This window comes from Lathamus discolor, chromosome Z (assembly GCF_037157495.1).
Source record: "Lathamus discolor isolate bLatDis1 chromosome Z, bLatDis1.hap1, whole genome shotgun sequence".
Taxonomy (NCBI): Eukaryota; Metazoa; Chordata; class Aves; order Psittaciformes; family Psittacidae; genus Lathamus; species Lathamus discolor.
Window position 1 is genome coordinate 27173117 of NC_088909.1, and position 22517 is coordinate 27195633.

A 22517-nucleotide genomic window follows, 5' to 3' on the forward strand; every position below is an offset into this window, starting at 1 on the left:
TTATAATTGGGGTTCCATTTTCTATCTATCTTGAATAGAAGATCAGGGGCAGAAATGTTCCTTTTCTTGCTACGTACCCAAAGCAGCAGTTGGAGTCACTAGAGGGAGCTGAACTTATATCTACGTTAAAGAGCAGTGCTTCCCTTGGAAAATTCGGAGCACAGTTTCCACTTTTAAGACTGCCTGCCTGTGAAAGCTTAATACTTAAATGGTTGAAAGAAATCTACATTTGCATGAGCGGTCATGTAAGTAGTAAGTGATGATTTCTCTAGACTTACTAGTAATTGTCAGCAATTACAAAGACTACAGGACTCTGAGTGCTTTTGTTGTGAATAATTTCTTTTCCTGAAGCACTGGGAGTGTTTTATTGTTAATTAGATATTAAACATTTTAAGATTAACCGTAAGATTCTTTGTATGCATTTTCAGCTTTTTGAGTAGTTCAATTTGACAGGTGAGATCTTCATGCTTCCTATGGTCTGTGTGTTTCTCTTAAACATAATTTGTATGTGAAATACCTTAGCTGTACTCTGAGTTCCATCATGGAGTGATCTTGTAATTAATTCCAAAACTGAAAATTTGAGAACTAGGTGGTAGATACAATTAGTTTCAGATCTTTCTAGACTATGAAGTGAGCTCATTTTCTCACCCAAAGAACAATCATTCTAAAATTGCCACTATGGCACAAACACAAGCAGGTCATCTTGACTATTTCTGATGTGCTTTATTGTTGGAAATTAGTACTTCTAGGAAAGCTTACAGCATCAGAAAGAGGGATGAGAACAGAGAAGCAAAGCATCATAGAATTTGAGATCTTTAAAATCAATGTCTCAACTGATGTATAAAGAAAGTGAAACTTTCACCATGGATTTGGATAATACCGTGATAGCACTGTGCAACCCCTAGGGTTGATCTTAATTAAACTCTTAATTAATTAAACATCTTGACAGGTTTGTCAAGTCTGGCCAACCTGGAAAAAAGAGCTTTCAGCTAGGAACAGCAAGGGATGGAAATGATGACCCACAATCAATTTGTGGCTTGGATAGAGAAGGAAAGGGTACAGGGTGATATGGAGAGGAAAGACCTTACAACCAGCAAAATAGGGTAGAAGGGGCCTACCCCAACTGTATGCACACAAATAAGGACGTGCAGAGAGGACTGCATGATGGAAAAAACTCTGCACACCCTTTCTGGAAAATCACTGTGACTGGGTACCTCTACGTGCATGTAGCATGTAGTCACTAGGGACTTCGCCTGACTGCCGTGATTTTTCAAATACAAGAGAGAGCAACTTAGTGACTACATTTGCCAGATCCCTCAGAATCTTGGCATGCATCTTGTCAGGTCTGATGTATTTGCGGCTGTTCAAAATCTAGCTCATCTGCAAAAACAGGTGTGTGTTCATTTACAGGCATTACAGCCTTTAATCGCTAAAAAATTTAGACACCTAGATTCAATACTCAGAGCCTGCACACAGCTGGTGTGTAATCCGGTAGTACCTGAGGGCCTCAATTTTCTATATTAAAATTTGCTGCTTTTCTAAATATTTGCTTTTGATCATATACCCACCATATCCCCTGGCTTCAAAGGTCTGAGCAGCTCAGTGCCACCTCCTGCCTACATCCAAGAGAATACATTTCTATACTTGTCCTCCTACAGAATTCAATCTTATGGGCATTTTCATTGCCCCTAGATTGCCACATCTCAAGGTTGTTGCTTTTGTTTTCTTCTGTGAATTTGGCAAGGGTTTTCTTGACATAACCTCAGAAACAGAATAGGTATTATTCATGTGTAGAAGGCCAAGCTGTGAATCTCTTCAGTTTAGGTAGAAAATCTCAGTGTAGGTAAGTGAGAACATGAAGCACTGTTAACTTCACAACGAAATACAGAATTTTTCTTAATGGAAGCAAAGAACACACCTAAGGACAGCCTAAAAAATAAAACACATTAATTAGAAAACACAGCACCTGCTCCTATGCAGATTTATGTTATATATTTTATATCATTCATTGGAAAATGTAAACAGTCTGGGAATTAAAGACCACAATTAAGATTAGAAGCCTTACCCACTAGGATTTCACTCCATCTCTTGTTTCCTCTTTGTTTCTGACTCCTGCTTTTTCTTGGTGTCATTCCCCTGCTGCTCCCCAGATGCTCTGGGAGGGAAGAAACCAGTACAGAAAGGACGGGGTGGTCTTGTTGCCTTCTGTATGTATGCTTTCAAAAGAAATGAAATGTTGAGAGTTTCAGTATATTGACAAGGCCAAGAAGGTCAGTTTGGGCTTTCAGAGGCCAAAATGTATCTATCAGTAAGGCCTGGGAGATAGATGTGATTCTGTGCACAAGATGCTGGGTCAGCTGGCTTGCATCTACCAAATATAGGTACTCCCTGAATAGGAACCTAGGCTGGAATTTAAAATGTACCCATGAGGGTTGGACTAATTTCATCTGACGTTAGCTATTTAAAAATTAGCTGCCTGGGTCCCCTCTGTATTGAAGCATATCAGCAGGAACCTCCAGAAGACAATACAACCCAACCTACAATCCTGCCATTTACTCCACTGACTTAAGACCTACAAACTTAGTTTACAGAATTCAGGCGAAATAATTCTCAAGCATAAAGTATGCCTCCGATCTCTTTCAAGGCACCTAAGACCTTGTTTGTATAAAGCTATCACTTTATAACAACACAGAATTGTATTTATTTGACTATAGCTCCCAGCTGTTAAGGCACTGGCATTCTCGCAAGATGTGAAAAATTGAAGCAGAGGAGGAATTTTAACTTTGCCTCTGCCCATCCCATAAGCAGGATGTTTACCACCACTACACTAGAAGCAACTCACCATCATCTGTAAAACATGACTGAGCAGGACAAGTGCCTGCCAAAAAAGGCCTGCAAGTAAACCAGGAAGATGAACATGTGAATCTGGCTAGGGAGCATGTAGAACCTTCAAGACTGCACTTGTTTTCTCTGCCTAGTAGCAAAAATGCAGGTTCCTTCAGGGACTTTACTGGACTAAGAAGAAAGAAGTAGAGATCCTAAAGATACGTCTCGCTTCAAGCTGAGGCGGCTTTAATGTGTAAGTCAATTTAAGATTTAAACACTTCAAACACCAACTAGACATACCAAATCTGTTGTAGACCCAGTCTTCAGCACATTCTAGAATCAATGACATGTTCTGTCATTGATTGTGTAAGTAATGGATTATTCTTCTACTGTTACGGTGTAGAATAAAAGTGGAAATTAAGCTTCAAAACCGTAGTAGTCATTAAAATAATTCCCATAAAAGTTACTGGGAATCCACATACATTAAGTCCTTTTTATATCTAGTTACCACTTCTGATACATACCCCTGTATGCATTCAAAGTCTGTAATGAACCTTTTTATTTATTTAAATGTAGTGTTCACAGTTGATTTATGATCAGCAGCTTTTAATTTCAGTGAAGTGAAATTTACAAACATAGATTAAAAGAACTGTGAATCAGATAAGATGGAATTGTTCTGCATCAACATCACAATAAACTTAACTGGCATACTTGATCTGTGGCTATGTTGCTCTTCAAAACAAGCGAATTAGTAAGAATGATAAAATCTAAAAATCTAAAACTAAGAATGATAAAATCTAATAATGATAAAATCTAACGAACAACACTGACCCACACAATCTTTGTTTGTTTTTAATATAGAACTAGCAGCACAACACAGAATGCCTATGTTGAAAACAACAAATAATACCTTCAAAAAAAGGGAGTCGTTAGTAGCAGTGTCTAGGCATTGTCTAGATAGCACTCTTTACTAGCTACAATAGTTAAAAAGACAGAAAGGAATACAGTTTATATCAGTCAAGACACAGGCAGGAATTAAAATAACCCAAAACACGTAAATTTCGACATAGAATACTGCAGCTGTATGCCCTAAAAAAAAAAAAAGATTTGAAACTTTGCTATAACTCTGTCGAAACAGAAGAAAGCCAAAAGCAAACTGGGTTTTTTCAGGACACGTCCACTAACAAAACACTCATTAGGCAGTGCAAAGCTTGCAACACTGCTTGCTTCACTTCAGGGTGTATGTAAACAAAGAGCCACTTAAACATCTTCAAAACCATAGAACAAGTGCACAGTATCCATACTGCTAAAGTAAGAGAACGTAAACAGTGGGGGATGTATTTTCTGGCAGTACAGCAGCAGTCTGAGAGGAAATGAACTACAGAAAGGTCCAAACTCAACCTCTAGAACAAAAGCCAGGTTGTTCTCCTGCGTTCTCTCGGGTTGTGTTCCATTGAACAGGTCCTCTATGCAGATAATTCTTCCAGACAGGTTTTCCAGGAAGAGAGAAAAAACAATTTTTGGTTTGATATGAACGTGCTATTTCCTTTTATAATACCCTTGTTTGGGAGCCTATGTACATACAAAATGAATGATTAAGCACCTGATTCTCTGCTTAGTTTTGTGACACGCTTCCTAGGGAACCTGTCAGACTCCACAACTACAGCTACTATTAAGAACTCTCTTACAACAGTATTAGGAAATAATATAGTTCAAAGTGCTTAACAATACTTAAAATCACCTTTTAAATAAGCCACTAATATCCAGCGCATCAGCTAATTTTAAGACAAAGGCAAACAACAAATAGTATAGAATCATAGCATCATAGAATGGTCAGGGTTGGAAAGGACTTTAAGGTCACTTAGTTCCAACCCCCTGACATGCGCAGGGACGCCTCACATTTGACCATGTCACCTGAGACTCTGTCCAGCCTGGCCTTGAACACTGCCAGGGATGGGGCATTTACCACTTCTTTGGGCAGCCTGTTCCAGTGCCTCACCACCCTCACAGTAAAGAACTTCTTCCTTACATCCAATCTAAACTTCCCCTGTTTAAGTTTTAACCCCTTACCCCTTGTCCTACCACTACAGTCCCTAATGAAATGTCCATCGCCAGCATCCCTATAGGCCCCCTTCAGGTACTGGAAGGCTGCTATGAGGTCTCCACGCAGCCTTCTCTTTCCCAGGCTGAACAGCCCCAACTTCCTCAGCCTGTCTTCATACGGGAGGTGCTCCAGACCTTGCTCATCCTCATGGCCCTCCTCTGGACTTGTTTCAGCAGTTTCATGTCCTTTTTATGTTGAGGACACCACAGAACTGCACACAATACTCCAGGTGAGGTCTCACGAGAGCAGAGTAGAGGGGCAGGATTACCTCATTTGACCTGCTGGTCACGCTCCTTTTGATACAGCCCAGGATACGGTTGGCTTTCCAGGCTGTGAGCGCACGCTGAAGCCAGCTCATGTTCATTTTCTCCTCAACCAGCACACACAAGTCCTTCTCTGCAGGGCTGATCTGAATCTCAGTTCTCTGCTCAACCTGTAGCTGTGCCTGGGATTACCTCGACCCAGGTGCAGGACCTTACACTTGGCTTGGTTGGACTTCATGAGGCTGGAACTGGCCACCTCTCAAGTGTCAAGGTCCCTCTGGATGGCATCCCTTCCCTCCAGTGTTATCAACCAAACCACCTAGATTAGTGAGATCAGCAAAATTGCTGAGGGCACACTCAATCCCATCATTCGTATCGCCAGCCAAGATGTTGAATAGGATTGGTCCAAATACTGACCCCTGAGGGACACCTCTCATCACCATTCTCTGCGTAAACATTGAGCCATTGACTAGAACTTTCTGTGTGCAGCCATCCAGCCTATTCTTTATCTACAAGGTGGTCCATTTTCAAACTTATGTCTCTCCAATTTAAAGACAAGTAATAGCATCAGTAACAGCTTACTATTTGTTGCATTAAAATCCTGATGGATCATGCTAAATTTCCTTCTGCAGAGCTTGTGGTGGTAGATCACCACCTTTGAAAGTAAGCTCTTACAGATATGAAGGGATCCTCCTGCATATACTAAACATACGTGTATTTAAAGCTCCTTTTGCTTCCTATAGTTATTTCGACAGAGCATTTAGTGATGCATCTACCTCAAATTCTAGCTACAACACAAGCTTAGAAAAACAACATTCAAAATTGTGTTTATTAGGTCTAGTTTTCTGGGTATGTACCTGACAGGACCAGTTTTAAGTCAGGGCACTTTTAATTCATACTGCTTGATCACCCCTGCAGCTAAAATATTACAACTCCCATATATACATAGGAGATCATCTTGTTATACAAAGTTCTGTGATCTTTTGAACTCTTCAATGTAATTTATTCTTTTAACACAACAGCTCTTCTTCAGTTGTTCTGATTAAAATCACTGCAAGTAATTTTCTCTTTCTGGGTTCTTCTGGTCTGAGAGTTCTCCAGTAACTTTAAAAGAGGATTTTCATAACACCTCTCAAGATGGATGCAGCAATATCAGATCACTGTGTTAAAGCGCTTTCAAGTATCTCTGCAAACACTGTGAAGGAACTGTGCAAGTGGGATCGTGAGGGGATGGTTCCTGCTGTTTTTTTCCCAGACACTATCTCCTGTGTATGAGCCTGGTTTGCAGCTGCTGGTCATAAATTTCACTACACAGCTTATATAGCAGAGGGAAAAGCATCTGCAAGGAAGAGTAATGACTACGCTCAGCACATTCCTATCCAACAAGCGATGGCTAACGAGAGAAACTGGGGCTTTATTTATAGATTCCCTGCCCAGTATGTAGACCACATCCCATATTTCTCTGCACCCCACCAGGGGTCACTAATACCACATTATAGATGCTCCTCAACAGAGAAGGCAACTTGATTCTTCTTTCACAATAATTTAAAGTATTTACATGCTGCTCAGCCACTCTTTTACACAAACATATACTTACTGGTATACTCATGAACCACATCTAAAAGGTTTGGCAAAGACTGATACACTGTGGGATTTCCGAGCATGAAAACTATGTATATCCTTCTATAACACAGACATTTGGAGGACCTGTGGAAAAAAAAAAAAGTGCTCCTCTAAGCTTAAGCTATCTCCAGAGACCATTCACTAGCTTCAAAATGACCACATTTGGCATGAACTAAAGCTCTCTTAAAGACGTTAAGAATGAACATGCGCAAATAACATTTTCTCAATAAGTCCCACAGCAAGAATCAGAAAATTGAAAACTCTTTCTGGGAATTACCACAGTTCCAAAATATTATTCATCTGAGAAGCTAACAACTCAATGCTAGTATAAATATATTATTAGCATACATATATATATATACATACAGGATCCAGGGACAGAGGAAGTTAACTAGTATGTGGTGCCTGCCCAGTAAGTATGTGCACCACTGCAAGAAACTCTAGGTTCATCCACTAATTTTCAGCCATGAGAACTCTAAATTCAGAGCACTGAAGAGGAAGTTCATTCACACAAAAGAGGAAGAAGACTGTCAGACTGTGCGGGGCCACATTATCCACAAGTCTAACTCATCTGAAACAGCATCATCAGACATAACAAGCTGCAAATAAAAGTCTAAAATAAAGTTTTACCTTCAGCCTTCCCTCAGTTCTGACTACTTTCATCTCAGGTATTCCCAGAGTAACACCTGTACGCAGTTACCCATCCAGACAGGGAATTAATTAGTTTCTTTGAGAAGACTGCTGCTGGCCTTAACAGTCAACAGTCCCTAACCCAGCAAGTCTTCATAAAAACTAGGAGCTTTAATTCTGTAAATAAACTCCATCTCCCTCCAAGGCAAACACTAGATCAAGTTTACCAAACAAAGGCAAGTGCTATCTGAGTCTTATTCAGATAGCACTTCTAATGTATCTGTCCAGTCTCTGATGAACAGTTTCCTAAGAGTGAAATAAACATGTCTTGGAGCTGGGTTTATTGTAGAATGAATTAAAACTTCCACTCCTTGCAGCAGATTAAGGCATTCAGGCCACCAAATCATTCTCCTCCTAGCTATTCAGTGAAATTAGTCAGAGCCTGTGGTCTCACTACCCGTATATCTATACATTCCTTCTGAATGTATAGATAAGTTTAGCACCTAAGCAAGGGGCAGATTTCAGGCTTGTGATTTCTCCAGTCAGTCTTGGAGAATGACAACCCTTGAGGTTAAGGGCAGCTGCAACAGTTACAAGTCTCACTTCCTTTTCTTCTTTTGAAACTCAAGCCATGAAACTAGGAGATGTCAGAATTACAAAGAAGGTTCTGTAATTCAGGTTATCCAAGATTCTAATTTCAGCTAATGGGAAGCATTTTACTCTCTCCCTCCACAGACAGGATAGCTATTTGTTCGAGGGACAGAATACAATCCCATTCTTAATGATTTTAACTAGCAAGCCCAGCAAATCCCCAATGCCATTACAGAACAAGAGACATACTGTCTCTGGAGGAAGAGAAATGATAGAAAAAACCCACAAATTAATCCCGTTAAAAATTTGTGTTAAACTAAGTAGCACTTAGAGGTAGCACTGAGTGTTGTATGAACATGTTTGTATGTATAATACATACTCAGACACACATAAATATTTAATGTATTAAAAAATAAAGTGCTTTCTATCAGGACCCAATGCAGGGACATTATAAAATATTTCATCAATTGCAAAACAGATACAAAGAATACTACAGCAATCACGCATGAAAACACTTAAGACAGTATGTACAATCTGGTGGGTGTCCCAAGACAAAACATCCGTTCATATACATGGTATACACATATATACTTATATTTAGTCAATATATTATGACTATATATATATTTCAAAACTTTGTTATGAACAAAAAAGCCCTACAAAAACACAAGGATCAAGCACACAAGTCCAAGACCAACAAAGAATTTGTTACCCTTGTCCACACCCCCACCTTCACTGTTGGGAAAGATATGCCAGTGCTCTTTTCTAGGGTGCAGTGACTCCACATCCTGCAAAGCGCTGTGAGCAGCAGCTGTGAAGTTAGCATCACCAGTGGTGAGCAGATCAAATACACATGAGTAAAAATATAAGTCCTTCAGCAGCATCTTCTCATGGCACTTAGTGGTAGCAGTTTCCAGAGTGTACACTGACTGGGGATGAGCAGAACCACGCTGAGGGAGCAAGTGACCCATCACAGGTAATGGTAAGTGGCCATTATCATCGATACGTTCACTTGAAGGGCAACCATTCACACACAGCTGCAGATCCTGGCTCTCCTCATGGGCCATGACCACCTCTTGAGGCATGCGAATGGCCAGTGTTAGGTAGTGCCCAAGCTGGCGTATATACACTGTGGTTCCAATGTACCTGGCATGCATTTCGATGTATTTGCCACTGATTTTCTCCACAATTCGCAAGCTCTTGGTGTTCCCATCACCTCCACTTGTTGTACCATCAACAAAAGCTGCAGGCAAGTCATCAGTCACTGCTTGATATACTTTCTGATCTGTACAGTCTTGGTATGATTTAAAGATAATAGTTATCTGGGGGGTGAGGGCGGGAGGGGAGGTAGAGAAAAAAAAAAGGCAAAATTAGTACGAAAAAAATTATTATTTCAATCCCTTTTCCATCTTGTAAGCAAACATATCTGGGACTGCCCACTGCCTCAGAGCTTGATAGCTGTCCCCAACTCATACCTACAGGAAAACAGTCATTATATATGCTTGAAACAATGTTTTACAAGATAGCAGTTGTTAAATCATAGAATCATAGAACAGTTTTGGCTGGAAGCGACCTTAAAGACCAGCTAGTTCCACCGCCACAGGCAGGGACACCTTCCACTAGATCAGGTAGCTCCAGGCACCGTCCAACCCGGCCTTGAGCACTGCCAGGGATGGGGCAGCCACAGCTTCTCTGGGCAGCCTGTGCCAGGCCCTCAGCACCCTCACAGGGAAGAACTTCTGCCTGAGAGCTCATCTCAATCTCCACTCTGTCAGGTTAAAGCCATTCCCCCTTGTCCTGTCCCTACAGGTCCTTGTAAAAAGTCCAGGTTTCTTGTAGGCCTCGTTTAGGTACTGGATGGCTACTATAAGGTGTCCCCTTGAGCATTCTCTTCTACAGTCTGAACCTGTTGGTCTTACGTTGGCTTGGAAGCAAGACTATTAGCATGTGGCAACAGCCACAAGATCAGGAAAGGAAAAGGCTTTCTATTTAATTAAGCATCACAATTCCCTCCTGCCTGATGGTTTCTTAATGCTTTGGAATGCATCCTGCAGTCACAGAGAAGCTAACTGCTAAGTAATTCCCACAATGCAAGATAGCCACTATGGCAAAATCAGAATGAGACTGCAAAATCACACAAAGGTACAAGAGAACTCATCTTCCCCCACTCACAATATTCTCATCACCCTATTTACAGTCACTGTATCACCTTTGCTGGGTACACATGCTGTGGTACACTTGTTGTATGTGTTGCAGGATTAGTTGTGCGAGAGGCACTGATGTATTTAGTGCTTTATCAGCCATGAATACAGCAGGCAGTGAGACATCAGATACATGACCAAGAAGAACAACTAGTCAAATAACTGTTTAAGGCTCCTGAATCCATTTGTCCCAGGAACTGGCAGATTTGACACTTCCAGCCCACTCTTGCTAGAAAATATGTCCATTGAGAGACAAAACAAGACTGAAAAGCACGCCTCTGAAGACTGACTTTCAATACAGAAAATCGGGAGCATAAAGCAGTTACTCATTCTTTTAAGATTATGACTGGCCTTTTCAACCTTTACATTTCTTTCAATAAGCCACAACAGAAACAGTAGGTCCTCCAGTCTTACTTGAAGGGAATCATTAAACTGCTTGGCAGACAAAGTTTTGTAGTGTCTAATGTCTTTTCCTAAAATAAAAAGTATAATGAGGAATCATAGGATAGTTAGGGTTGGAAAGAACCTTAAGATCATCTAGTTCCACCCCCCTGTCGTGGGCAGGGACACCTCACACTAAACCATGCCACCCAAGCCTCTGTCCAACCTGGCCTTGAACACCGCCAGGGATGGTGCATTCACTACTCCCCTGGGCAATCCAGTCCAGTGCCTCACCACCCTCACAGTAAAGAATTTCTTCCTTATATCCAATCTAAACTTCACCTGTTTAAGTTTCAACCCATTACCCCTTGTCCTGTCTCTACAGTCTGAATGAAGAGTCCATCCCCAGCATCCCTGTAGCCCCCCCTTCAGATACTGGAAGGCTGCTATGAGGTCTCCACACAGCCTTCTCTTTCCCAGGCTGAACAGCCCCAACTTTCTCAGCCTGTCTTCATACGGGAGGTGCTCCAGCCCCTTGTCATCTGGACTTGTTCCAACAGTTCCATGTCCTTTTTATGTTGAGGACACCAGAACTGCACACAATACTCCAGGTGAGGTCTCACAAGAGCAGAGTAGAGGGGCAGGATCACCTCCTTTGACCTGCTGGTCACGCTCCTTTTGATGCAGCCCAGGATACGGTTGGCTTTCCAGGCTGCAAGCGCACACTGAAGCCGGCTCATGTTCATTTTCTCATCGACCAACACCCCCAAGTCCTTCTCCGCAGGGCTGCTCTGAATCTCTTCTCTGCCCAACCTGTAGCTGTGACTGGGATTGCTCCTACCCAGGTGTAGGACCTTGCACTTGGCATGGTTAAACTTCATAAGGTTGGCATCAGCCCACCTCACAAGCGTGTCAAGATCCCTCTGGATGGCATTCCTTCCCTCCAGCATATCAACCAGACCACACAGCTTGGTGTCATCGGCAAACTTGCCGAGGGCGCACTCAATCCCACCGTCCATGTCAGTGACAAAGATAAATAAATACTGGAAACAGGTATGTTACTTCCTTTACAGTTTCAGAGGGGAGCGACTCCTTGAAATAGTCAAAGGGAATTTTGCATCAGAAATAGGTGTTTTAGTCATTAGTTTCATCACTGACTGATGAAAATTACTTGCAGTATATGATTTAAGCAATCTGCTAACAGATTCAGAGTACTCCAAAACATATTAGAAGGCATTTTCAATCTAATATTGAACTTTTGCCTTGACATATACTCTACAGCAACCTCACATTTTCACTTCAGTTAACCAGCACACTTCTGCACAACTTTTGTTTCCTGCCCCTCTCCTCTGAAGTAGAAGCTAGAGGTTAAACGAACAGCTGATTCCAGAAAATCTGAATAAAACCTGTACCCTCCTTAGCCTCACCTCTCCATAGCAGTTGTGCAAGACATAGCAGTTGTGCAAGACAAAAAGTCTTTCCATCTCCCTCTTTTCACTTAAAGAGTTTCTCCTTTGGAATACACAGACATACTCTAAACAGTATATTGTTAGCTTTCAATGTTTGGTTTGTCCCAGTTGTTTGATGCTGTCTGTTTTTCTGTCTCTCACACACTTACACTACATGTTATTTTGATGTAATATGTGCCCACTTGTGCTATATGACTGGAATCTTCCTTTTTTTTTTTTTCTTTGTTTTAATCAGTATATAGCTAGCTTGAGATCACCTGTACTCAACCAACTTGGTAAACTGATCTGTGTGGACCACAATTAAGCTTGAATGTCTATGCCCAAAAGTCGAAAAAATGCACGAGTGCCCTCATTCCTGTAAAGACCACCTCACAACTCTATGCTTAGTGATGTAATCTCAGCAACCCAGAGAAGAGAAACCTGAGATCTGTCAAGTGATTATTACTCCTGCACATAATCCAAACCCTGATGCAGTAAATCAGGACAGTTTTGAGGAAACAAACTTTTATCTCAGCCTGCTCAAAGAAGTATTCCTACTTCCTCAAGCACATCTGCATTGCGCTGCAAGGAAAGAATGATTTAAATTTTAACAGAAGTAAAGTTCTAAGTCTGCTTAGCACCTGAGCAGCTCTGGAGTCAGAAAGAGGTAATGGTTTTAATGAGACACAGTACTGGCTACTTCATAAAACAGTTAAAACAAGGCACATAACAAAATTTATGAGGAAGCAGCCAAACTATTCTCTCCAAAGCTCGCTCCTCTGCAAGAACGAAATGCACAGTTTCAGAGACAGAGAGGGAGAACAGAAGCCTTCACCGTAAGACAAGAATAGCAATAACATTGCATGCTGAATGAGGGCTGAATGACCTAGTCGAATGAAGGCCTCCACATACCTTGCAAGATGCTCCAGAGAATCAACAGAGACCATTAAGACTTTCCAAGGACATATTTGTATTTAAACACTGCTGCTCAAGACATTAGATTTCAATATTATGTTTTCTGTTATGTGACATCCATTTAATGGATTTAAGGACAGATCAGTAAAAGCAGAGTTCTGTAAAGTCCTTTTACTACCCACTCCTGCCTCAGTCTTGCACCCTGGTACTGAGGGATACTCAAGAGCTTGTTGCAACAGCATACGAAGCAAATTTCATGGCAAAGCTTTCACTGTTTAAATTCTCAAGGTAAAAGAAAGAATTAAACAGTGAAAAAGGTTATTACAAACAAATGTAACATGTCTAATACGTGTACATGTACCTATAGTGCTTTCTGTAGGGTTCTTCTCTGGCTGGGTTTTAAGAGCACCCCTGCAAAGCTGCTCATGCATCACTGTTTATGGACTAGAAACGAGCCTTTCTAAACCTAGGGCAGGCAAATCCAAATGCCAGAGTCTTCAGATGTAGAAAGGCTGAAATTTTTTAAAAGTATCAGTGTCTGAGCCTTGTTCTCACATATAAAGCTCTTAAGCTACTGTGGCGAGGAACCTTAAAAGATGAAAATAAGGTTGACTCTTCAGTTAAGTCTCTGGAACAATAAACAAACACTAGCTATACTAAGAGTCCTGAAACCAAACAAACCCCATGCGCTTGAAATATTTAATTTTGGACTTCATCATTCCACTCCTACTGATGCCAGTAACATCATCCTCACTGAGTGTACTAGTCGCAGATATTACTTCAATCCCACTGCACATACAAGGATGGTGTTACTGAGGTGCTAAAGTTTCTAGAAAACCACGTATTTGTAGAAGGTGCCTGGCTTGTGTGCATTATAACAACAACACTTCCAACTCCGATTTCTCATACTAGTCTTAACTACCACTATAACGTAATTACAGTTCTGTATGTATGACTGTATGTTAGGATTTTACTATGCATTTTATAGAATAAAAATCATGAAAGACCTTAAGATCACCAAATCCAACCGTTAATCTAACACTACAAAGTCCACCACTAAATCGTGTCCTTAAGCGCCACATCTACCCATCTTTTAAACACCTTCAGGGATGATACATCAAACACTGCCCAGGCAGCCTATCAGTATTTGACAATCCTTCTGGTGAAGAACTTTTCCCAATATCCAGTTTAAACATTCCCTGGCACAGCTTGAGGCCATCACCCCTTTTCCTATCACTTGTTACTTGGGAAAAGAAACTGACACCCACTTCACTACAACCTCCTTTCGGGTAGTTGTAGAGAGTGGTAAGGTCTTCCCTCAGACTCCTTTTTTCCAGGCTGAACAATCCCAGTTCCCTCAGTTGCTCCTTTTAAAACTTCTTCTCTAGTCCCTCCACCAGCTTCACCGTCGTCCTTCAGACCCACTCCAGACTTCCCCAAGCCTGTAGTGTTGCATGGGGTTGTTGTGACCCACATGCAGGGCCCATCACTTCGCCTCACTGAATTTCATACAGCTGGCCTCAGCCCATTGATCCAGGCTGTCCAGATCCCTCTTTTTATCTTTAAGCAGATCAACACTCTCATCCAGCTTAGTGTCATCTGCAAATTTACTGAGGGTGTCCTCAATCCCCTCATCCATATATCCACAGAGTGTGGGGGGAAGGAAAGGGGATGGTGAGCAAGTGGCTGTGTGGTTCCGAGTTACTGGCTGGGCTTAAACCACAACAGTCCCCCAACAAAACTGTAATATGTACTACTTCTCAGAAGTAAAGAAAAATTCATCTTTAGCTTAGGTAGGATGTCCATAAAAATGAAAAAAAAAAAAAAATTATGCATGATCAGTTATCTGGTGATCCTACTTAGAACAACAACTGAACGGTAACTGCAAGACAAATGTTTTAATATTCCTTAAAGGAGACTAAGTACACTGCTCAGTCCACAGCGATTTTCTGCAAAAATCGAAACCATGCTGCAAGAGAGGTTTTGACTCCAGGAAAAAGAACATTAGACCCAATGTTCCTCTACTCTGATAGTATCACCAATTCCCAGTTTCAAAGCTACAGTATTACTAAAATTCACTACAGTAGAAGTTCTGTGGTTTTTTTCTTTCTCTGTCCTTCCATTCACTGTCACCCTTAAGCTACCCACTGTGAAACACACAGATAGGAAAAACTCCATTTCCAAATACTGCAAACAAGAAGGAAAGTTTTCCATAGGCAAGCCCAAGCATCTCTGCCTCATTTGCTATTCAGGGATGCTACAGCAGTGATATCCAGAACACCTGTCACAGCAATGAAACCCAATAAAGACTTTGCACCCCTCCACATAAAGCACACAATAAATAAATAAGAAAAGCCACTTCTATTTAATGTATTATACAATACCCTTCCTACCTGCTCCCTGTATCACCCCTTCTAATAGCCATTTATCCTCAGAAAATCCACAAACTGCTCTCAGGAGAGGGTAGCTCTTCATAGCTCAAGAAATAAGACAAAAATTCCAGTGACGTACCCAAAACTCATACAGAAAATCCATCAGAAAGAAAAAGAAAAGATTTAATTCAGTTTCCCTGCTACTTAGTGATGATTCTTCATTCTCCAACTGAAAGGCCATAGGCTCCTATGCCAAGGGGCACAAGCACACCAGACAATGTCAAAAATAGAACAGAGTTTCAATTTTCAGCTACATCACAGAGTAACTTTATTCACTATGAATAAAGAGATCTTGTTACCATCACAAATAAGCAAAACACCTACAAACTGCCAAGAGTATTTTCTGAATAAATACACAACTTCCGCAAGAGACATATCCTTCCCATTAAAGAATTATAGGAAGAGTTTCCCTGCTCTTCATACCTTCCTACCAGATGGGGTGGAGCAATACCCTTATTCTTCACATTCTTTCTTAAAAGTCTCCTTCTCTCTTGTCCTTTATGAATTTACTGGATAGGCCTCAGACTGTAGGGGTTATTCAGTCTTGTAAGTTTTGGATAGAAGGCAACTTACTTTACACATAATGCCCCCTTCATTGCAGATTTCCTTAAAGCTTGATACACCAGAAAGCTGTGATAAATTTGAAGGCAGTAACTACCTGCAAGGGCAAGTGATGGTATGTCCCTTCCAAAAGCACAACTGCAGATTGGCTGAAGATTATATTTTCTGTTCCTATAGTCTGCTAAATCACTTCCCCTAAAAAAGTGCATTCAGGAACATCTGAATTTTCTGCTCTTCTTGCCTTTGCTTTCATTAGGTCTGCTTTAGAGTGGATTAAGTAGGCTAGTATTTGCTTCGGCTTCTGCACAATTTAAGTTCTGCATAAACCTTTGTCATCATTTCCCGTTAAGCACCTATGTCAAATACCCACAATGAAAACGCTGTGAGACTAACAGTGGTTAATGTTCTGGAAACTATTAGCATGTTCTCAGCTAGGGAAAAAGTACTACACAGCTTAAAGTCACTAAACTTCTCTTAGTAGCAGTTGAAGGTGCCTTAAGCTAACCTGTGGCTGAAATTAGGAAAGCACACCCAGCCATAGACAGTCCACCACCACAACCAAAATTGACTACTTGCAGAGAAAAATGTTACAGGAATGAAACTAGAAGTAGCAGTGTAGTTTAACAAGTCTTTTCTGTATCTTTTTGTAGCAGCATGCTCCATAAAGAAATAAAGGAGTTAAGAAAGTTATTAAAACTTATCTTGCTAAGTAACTTGCATATTCAAACAATCTTACTTTCCTACAAACAGGTGTGCTGATGAGTTTGATTACCTGGCAAAGAAAGAAAAAAAACTCAGGGACTCTACAACATCTAACAGATATTAACACAGACATTTCCAATACCCTAAACCACGTATCTTATTTAATTGCTTCCACACATTTAGCTGTACTTGTGCAACAGTAAGGATGTTAAAATACTATTACAGGAGAAAAAATGTATTATCACTTTTTCCAGAATGACAAGTCAAAGAAAGATGCAAAAACATTGAGAATAAAGACAGAAGGTATGCCTTTTAAATGCACATACAGGCATTCATCTCCTGAAGTTCTCCTCTTGGTTATCTGAGGAGACATACATCAGCATAACATGCTACCATAGTCAATCATTTTCAGAATGTGGCAAAGGGCAAGATCATTACCTATCTATTACAATCAGACACCAGCCACCCACACAATTCATACACAAAATGATTCTCAACTTTCTCCTCCAGTACTACCAGTAACAGGAAATGAAGAACAGTCCACAAGACTTTAGCAAAACTGAGAATAAAAGCCTACTGCAGATTATGAAATGCAGCTTTTTCTTCTGCTTATTTAAGTAGCCACTGGAGCAGATTTCAATGGACCAAAGTCTCTTTTGCAAAGCTTACTCAGGTTAGCTTCATTCTCTTCATTTGGTATTCCTTCAGATGTCATTCACAATGCAGACTGTTCTTGGAACACGCACAAGTTGGGAAAAGGCAATTCTGAATTGCAGTAATCTATAAATCCAGCCTCTGGCAAATGCAAAAATTTACCTAAGTCATACAAAGACTGACATTAGTCAGTACCTCAGAAACCAGTATGAATGAAACAACAAAACTGATTTTCAATTATCACTGCACAGTCATCTCCACGGAAGATGTGCAGGCTTTAACCTACTGTGATCAGCACCCTCTGCTCCTGACCCAGCCTAAAAAAAAAAAAAAAAATACAGAAAAAAAACCTACTTCGGAGCTTAACAAACCAATGAAAATTCTCAAATATTGATGGTCTTCAAACTGTGTACACATAACATGACCTACCTTGCGAATGCCAGAGCTACACTACCACAGTTATAAAAAGGCCATTTCACTCCAAAAAGGGAACAAGATACATGACATCAGCTTCAACTGCACGTTCAAGTAATTTCTTTTACTTACAGAAAGATGCCCCCAAAAGTTCAGAGCATTTTTCAGCCCTAGAGGAAAAATCTAAGGACATCTGAGCCAGGCACATGTTTTACACTGCCTTATTTTTTTCAAATAGACACACCTGCTATCTGCCTTCAGCAGAAAGAGACAAGTACTTTTCTTAAGGTAAGAAAATGGTATAAGTTATCAATACTAGGAATATGTATTACTCCTCTAGCCACCTCAAGTGGTTGAGAGGAGTAATGTTAAGTCTTGCCAGTCTGAACAGGGACTTACACTCTGAGCATAATTTTCAGGCTGCTGCTTCTTTAGTAAGCCCTAGATACTAAATGTTCTGAGAACCATTTGTCATCAACATAATTTTTTTGTTGCCCCCTCTCAATTCTTAGCAGCTCCCCTTCTTGTCTGTTCTCTGAGCCCTTGGTGTCTTGGTAACTCATGTGTTGTGCCACTCAGTACTTTTTGTTTCCTACCCTTACAGCTACACAATTTAGAGAATTAATGAGAAGCAAAGACTTACACTCTTTCCTTCCTCCTTGCCTGATACTTTTACATAGTGCAGAGGCAGCCACAGATGCTGCAATCCAACAGCTGTTTTAAAGCATTACAATGCTAAATGTAAAGGCTTAAATGTAAATACTACAGGCTTATGCTGTGATACATACAGGATTTGCTTGTGCTGGGGAGGAGTATAAAGAAGAAAGCGACTCATTTTAAGCTTTCATTTTCAGAAGGGACTAACAGTTTTACTTTCTTAGACTACTGCATAGAAGTTTCTCAAGCTACTACACTTCTTAACTGTTAAAGGCTAAGTGACTTACTCTACTGCCTTGGTCTTTCACTTCAGCATGCATGCATAGTGCTCAAGAACAATTCATACCTTATTTGTAGCAGTAGCGCTGGATCCTGCTACCACAGGTACATTGGTCACTTGCACTGATAAGTAGTTATTGTCTATGAGAGGCCAAGCACCTTCCACTTTGCATGTCTGGAAGTGATCCTTAAAAGTTCTCAGATGAGGATCACCAAACAAGCCACAAAATAGGTAAGTAAGGGGAGCAGTCTTCTCCCCACCCTGATGTTCTCTGGCTTCTGGGTGGCCACTGTAATTGCAGAGATCATGGGTTACTTCAGGGTTGCTGGATGATGTAGGTCCATCTTTGGAACAGTTTCTCTGGCTCATGAGATCACTGATCCCAAGCACTGCAGAATGGTAAACTAGGTTTCCACGGCATACTTTGGAATTGCGATAGGTACAGGCTGAGTATGCTCGCAGGGCCTTGCAGAACTCCAAATCAAAGCTCTCAAGAGCCGAGTTTAGATGTGAAGTTAAGGATACAAAATCAGTGGTGCACTTCTGGATTCGACATGGTGTTTGCAGCTGGCCATCACCTAAGCACAAAACAGATGGCAGAAAGATATCAAGCAAACCTCTTAGATTGCAATACCCCGTGACATACCCACAGGTACTGTAGAAAACAACCTGAAAACAACTTACAGTGCTCATCCATTAATGAAACACCATATAATAGAGAAAAAGGGGCTGAGAGACAGAAAGATAGCAATACAGACCATCTCAACAGCTGAGATGACCCACACATGACTTAACTGTTACTTGATATTGTCTAGATGGAAATTAAAAGCACTAGCTCCTGCCAAGTGACAGCCCAGCATTTCTTTCCAGGTATCAAGGTAATGATGTGATTCTGTGCTTAAGTTAATTGCTTAGTCAATAAGCAAGCCTCCATTTTGTCTTTCAATACCTTACACAAGTTGCTCAACTTTTAAACAGAATCCTGCTCCTCTGAAAAATGCGGTAAAGGCAGCAAGTGATAAACGTTCAGGCAAAAACAGATTCAATGAACCGAAGTTTCTCTTCTACAAAGCAAGGTGGGGGGGAAGGATGGCAGGGAAGCAGGCAGGCCATAAAGTTTGCTTTATTTCCCTGGCATTGCCATAGCTATAAGCTTCACTGCTCACCTTCCGCAACTTATGAACAAGAAAACCCACAGCTGACTGAAGTGCATATTGCCAGCTAAGGAATCCTTACACTGCAATAGCAGTATGTCTTACAGGGCAATTCAATAACAAGATTAGGAGCAAAGAAACTCTCCCCACAAGAAACTTTACTACTTATCAGATGTGCACAACAGGTACACACTTCAGTTTACATGAACAAACCAGTTACACCTCATCTGATCAGCTGATTCCCACAAAAAAAGCATAATTACCATCCCAGCAAGCAAACTGGAGTTTTACAGCCCTCTCCTCCACAGCTCTCATTGTCATGAACTGAAATCCTTCCAGATTTTCATTGGCAGTTAACAGTCTTCTGCAGGTAATTTCTACACAAGAAGGAGCAGAAAAAAATGAGACTGCACCCTGCACTAAGGAAACAACAGCCGCATGTTTCACAGGGGTTAAAATTAGGAGTACCCCAGTCAAATGAGAGATCATGTTCCTTCCCATCCAAAGACCTGAGAACAGCCTTAACAGAAAATGGACCTTCATAAAGAGTATGTGCAAGACTTCATCGAATAGCTTGGGGGGAGAGTGGAATAATCAAATCCTGGTTTTCAGATACACAAACAAAAAAAACTCTGTGCCTAGCAAAACACCCAAAATATCTACTAGAAAAATCCTGCACTTATCTGTTATTTTATAATCTATAAAATTCAGCTGTGCACATATTAATGTGTAATTTCTAACTGCCATAAAGCAGATTTTGAACACCACAAAAATGCTTACAAAGATACATGGAAATATCTTTAGGATTCTTGGTATACTTAATAGAGAAAATACCTAACAGATATTATTTTCCCTCCTCTCAAACCCCTTTTTTTACTTTTCCCACTTGCTTTGTGTGTCCTCTAAGTAAAACAGGCATGGGTCCAGTCTGACTTCTGACTTAGTGGCCTACTTAAAATATTCCTGAACTCCTGAGACACCAGGAGTGGAAAATGGACTGAACAGTAGCATAGCACTTCTCATTTTTAAACACAGTTGCTTTCTGCAGTTCACAGTGATGACAGGTTAGATACTAGCAATTTCTTTGCTTCCCCCTTAGCTGACCCTCCTGTGAGTCAGCACTCACATGACTTACTCTGAATATCTAAACCATGAATTTAACGGCAACATGTTTTGCCAGTGATGCGTAGCTAACGTAAATCTCCCACCAAAACCCCAAGACAACACAGAGTAGAAGGAGGAAGGCACTAATTTAAAAGCCAAGCATGACCATGAATGAGCAAGCTGTATGTTTTTCACTTCATCTTTGCTCAAGTGACATGTAGCTTTGCAAAAGAATGGGGTGGGTTGGGGGGAATAATCAAATTCTGGTTTTCAGATACACAAACAAAAAAAACCCACCTGTGGCAAGCAAAATGACACAGGCAACACTGGTCAAGAGCCTGATTGTCAAAGCATCAAAACTTCGTGTATTTCCTTTCGGTTATGCTTTGTGATATTATTTTAATCACATACAAGTCTAGCTGAGCTAGTCAGTCAAGTTATTAAATAGTCTAATAAATCTGTTCTGCACACTCCTTGCAACTTTAGGAAATCTGCTTGCTGCTTTCAGTGCGCTCTTGGTACAGAGGGGGGTGAATGAACAGCGACTTGATTAAATGGGATGACTTCTCCCTAGAATTTATTTCATTAAGACTATAAATATATAAAGGCGCTCAAGCTAGAGAAAAACATTTTCATAGAGCTACCACCTCCCAGATCACTTCCGAGTTGAAAGCAGAGACCACTTTAGCAAGCACCTCCAACGTGCGGGGCAACTTCCACCTCCTTCCTAAGGTTTACAGTCTGCCAGGCAAACGCTGGCTCCACCTGAAGCAAAAAGCAACAGCGGTTCCCTGTGTCCTGAGGCGGGGCGCCGCACAGCCCGGCTTCGCTCCCATCACTTCCAGCGCCGCTTTCCCCTTCCCACCCGCAAGCTGCCCCTCGCCCCGGTACCTGAGCCCAGCAGTGGCCCCAGGGTGGCGAGGAGACAGACGACGGCGAGCGATGTGCGGCGCGGCGGCTCAGCACAGGCGGCGAGGGAAGGCCCAGCTCTCCCCATGCCCGTCCATGCAGCTCCCCGGACTGGCGGCGGGACGGTGCCGTGGCATGAGGCGGCAGGCGGGCAACCTCCTCCTTGCGGCGTCCTCTCCTTCCTTCAGAGGCGCGGCGGCGAGGGGAGGCTGCCGGCACACGGCGGGGCGGACGCGGGGCTGCACGGCATGGCTGTAGAAGGAGACGCGCACAAAGGGAAGGAGCCGGTGAGGGGGCGAAGGAGGGGGTGAAGGAGGGGGTGAAGGAGGGGGCAAACACGGGCGCGGCTGCCGCATCCCCCAACAGCCCACCGGCCTCCCGCGTACTGTGCCCGCCCCCACGACTCTCCGCCCCTCTAGGGCCGCCGCCTTCCATTGCCTGCCCGGCCCGTCCGACAAGCCCCACGACGGCCCGCCCCCTCGCGCCGGGCCTCCTGCCCTGCGGGGCGCTGCGCAGTAAGCCACGCCCCCGGCCCTGCCCGGCCGGGCGCGGCCACGCTCGCTGCCAACCGCGGCGGTGCCCAGGGGCGGTCCCCGCGGATGGGATTGGCTGCGCCAGCCACGTGAGTGGCGGGAGGGGTACGGGTAGCCGCCCGCGGTCGCGCGGGC

The 22517-nt window shown here is 42.0% G+C and overlaps 1 protein-coding gene across 5 annotated transcripts; it reads right to left on the minus strand.

The window, feature by feature from the left end:
* Positions 1–727: 727 nt before the first annotated feature.
* Positions 728–22196, minus strand: RGMB (repulsive guidance molecule BMP co-receptor b). Of its 5 annotated transcripts, XM_065662902.1 has the most exons (7): positions 21832–22196; positions 20100–20213; positions 18749–19260; positions 9184–9359; positions 6791–6900; positions 2066–2216; positions 728–1929 (listed from the first exon to the last, which is right to left on the minus strand). In XM_065662902.1, the coding sequence occupies exons 1-6, from the start codon at positions 21935–21937 to the stop codon at positions 2077–2079; spliced, it is 1158 nt and encodes a 385-aa protein (XP_065518974.1). In that variant the 5' UTR covers positions 21938–22196; the 3' UTR covers positions 728–1929; positions 2066–2076. The 5 variants fall into 5 exon arrangements, 4 of the variants coding, with proteins under 4 accessions (XP_065518974.1, XP_065518972.1, XP_065518971.1 ...); XR_010608776.1 differs by lacking the exon at positions 728–1929 and having other exon boundaries at positions 2129–2216; positions 8768–9359; XM_065662900.1 differs by lacking the exons at positions 728–1929; positions 2066–2216 and having other exon boundaries at positions 6773–6900; positions 8768–9359.
* Between the last annotated feature and the right edge of the window lie 321 nt (positions 22197–22517).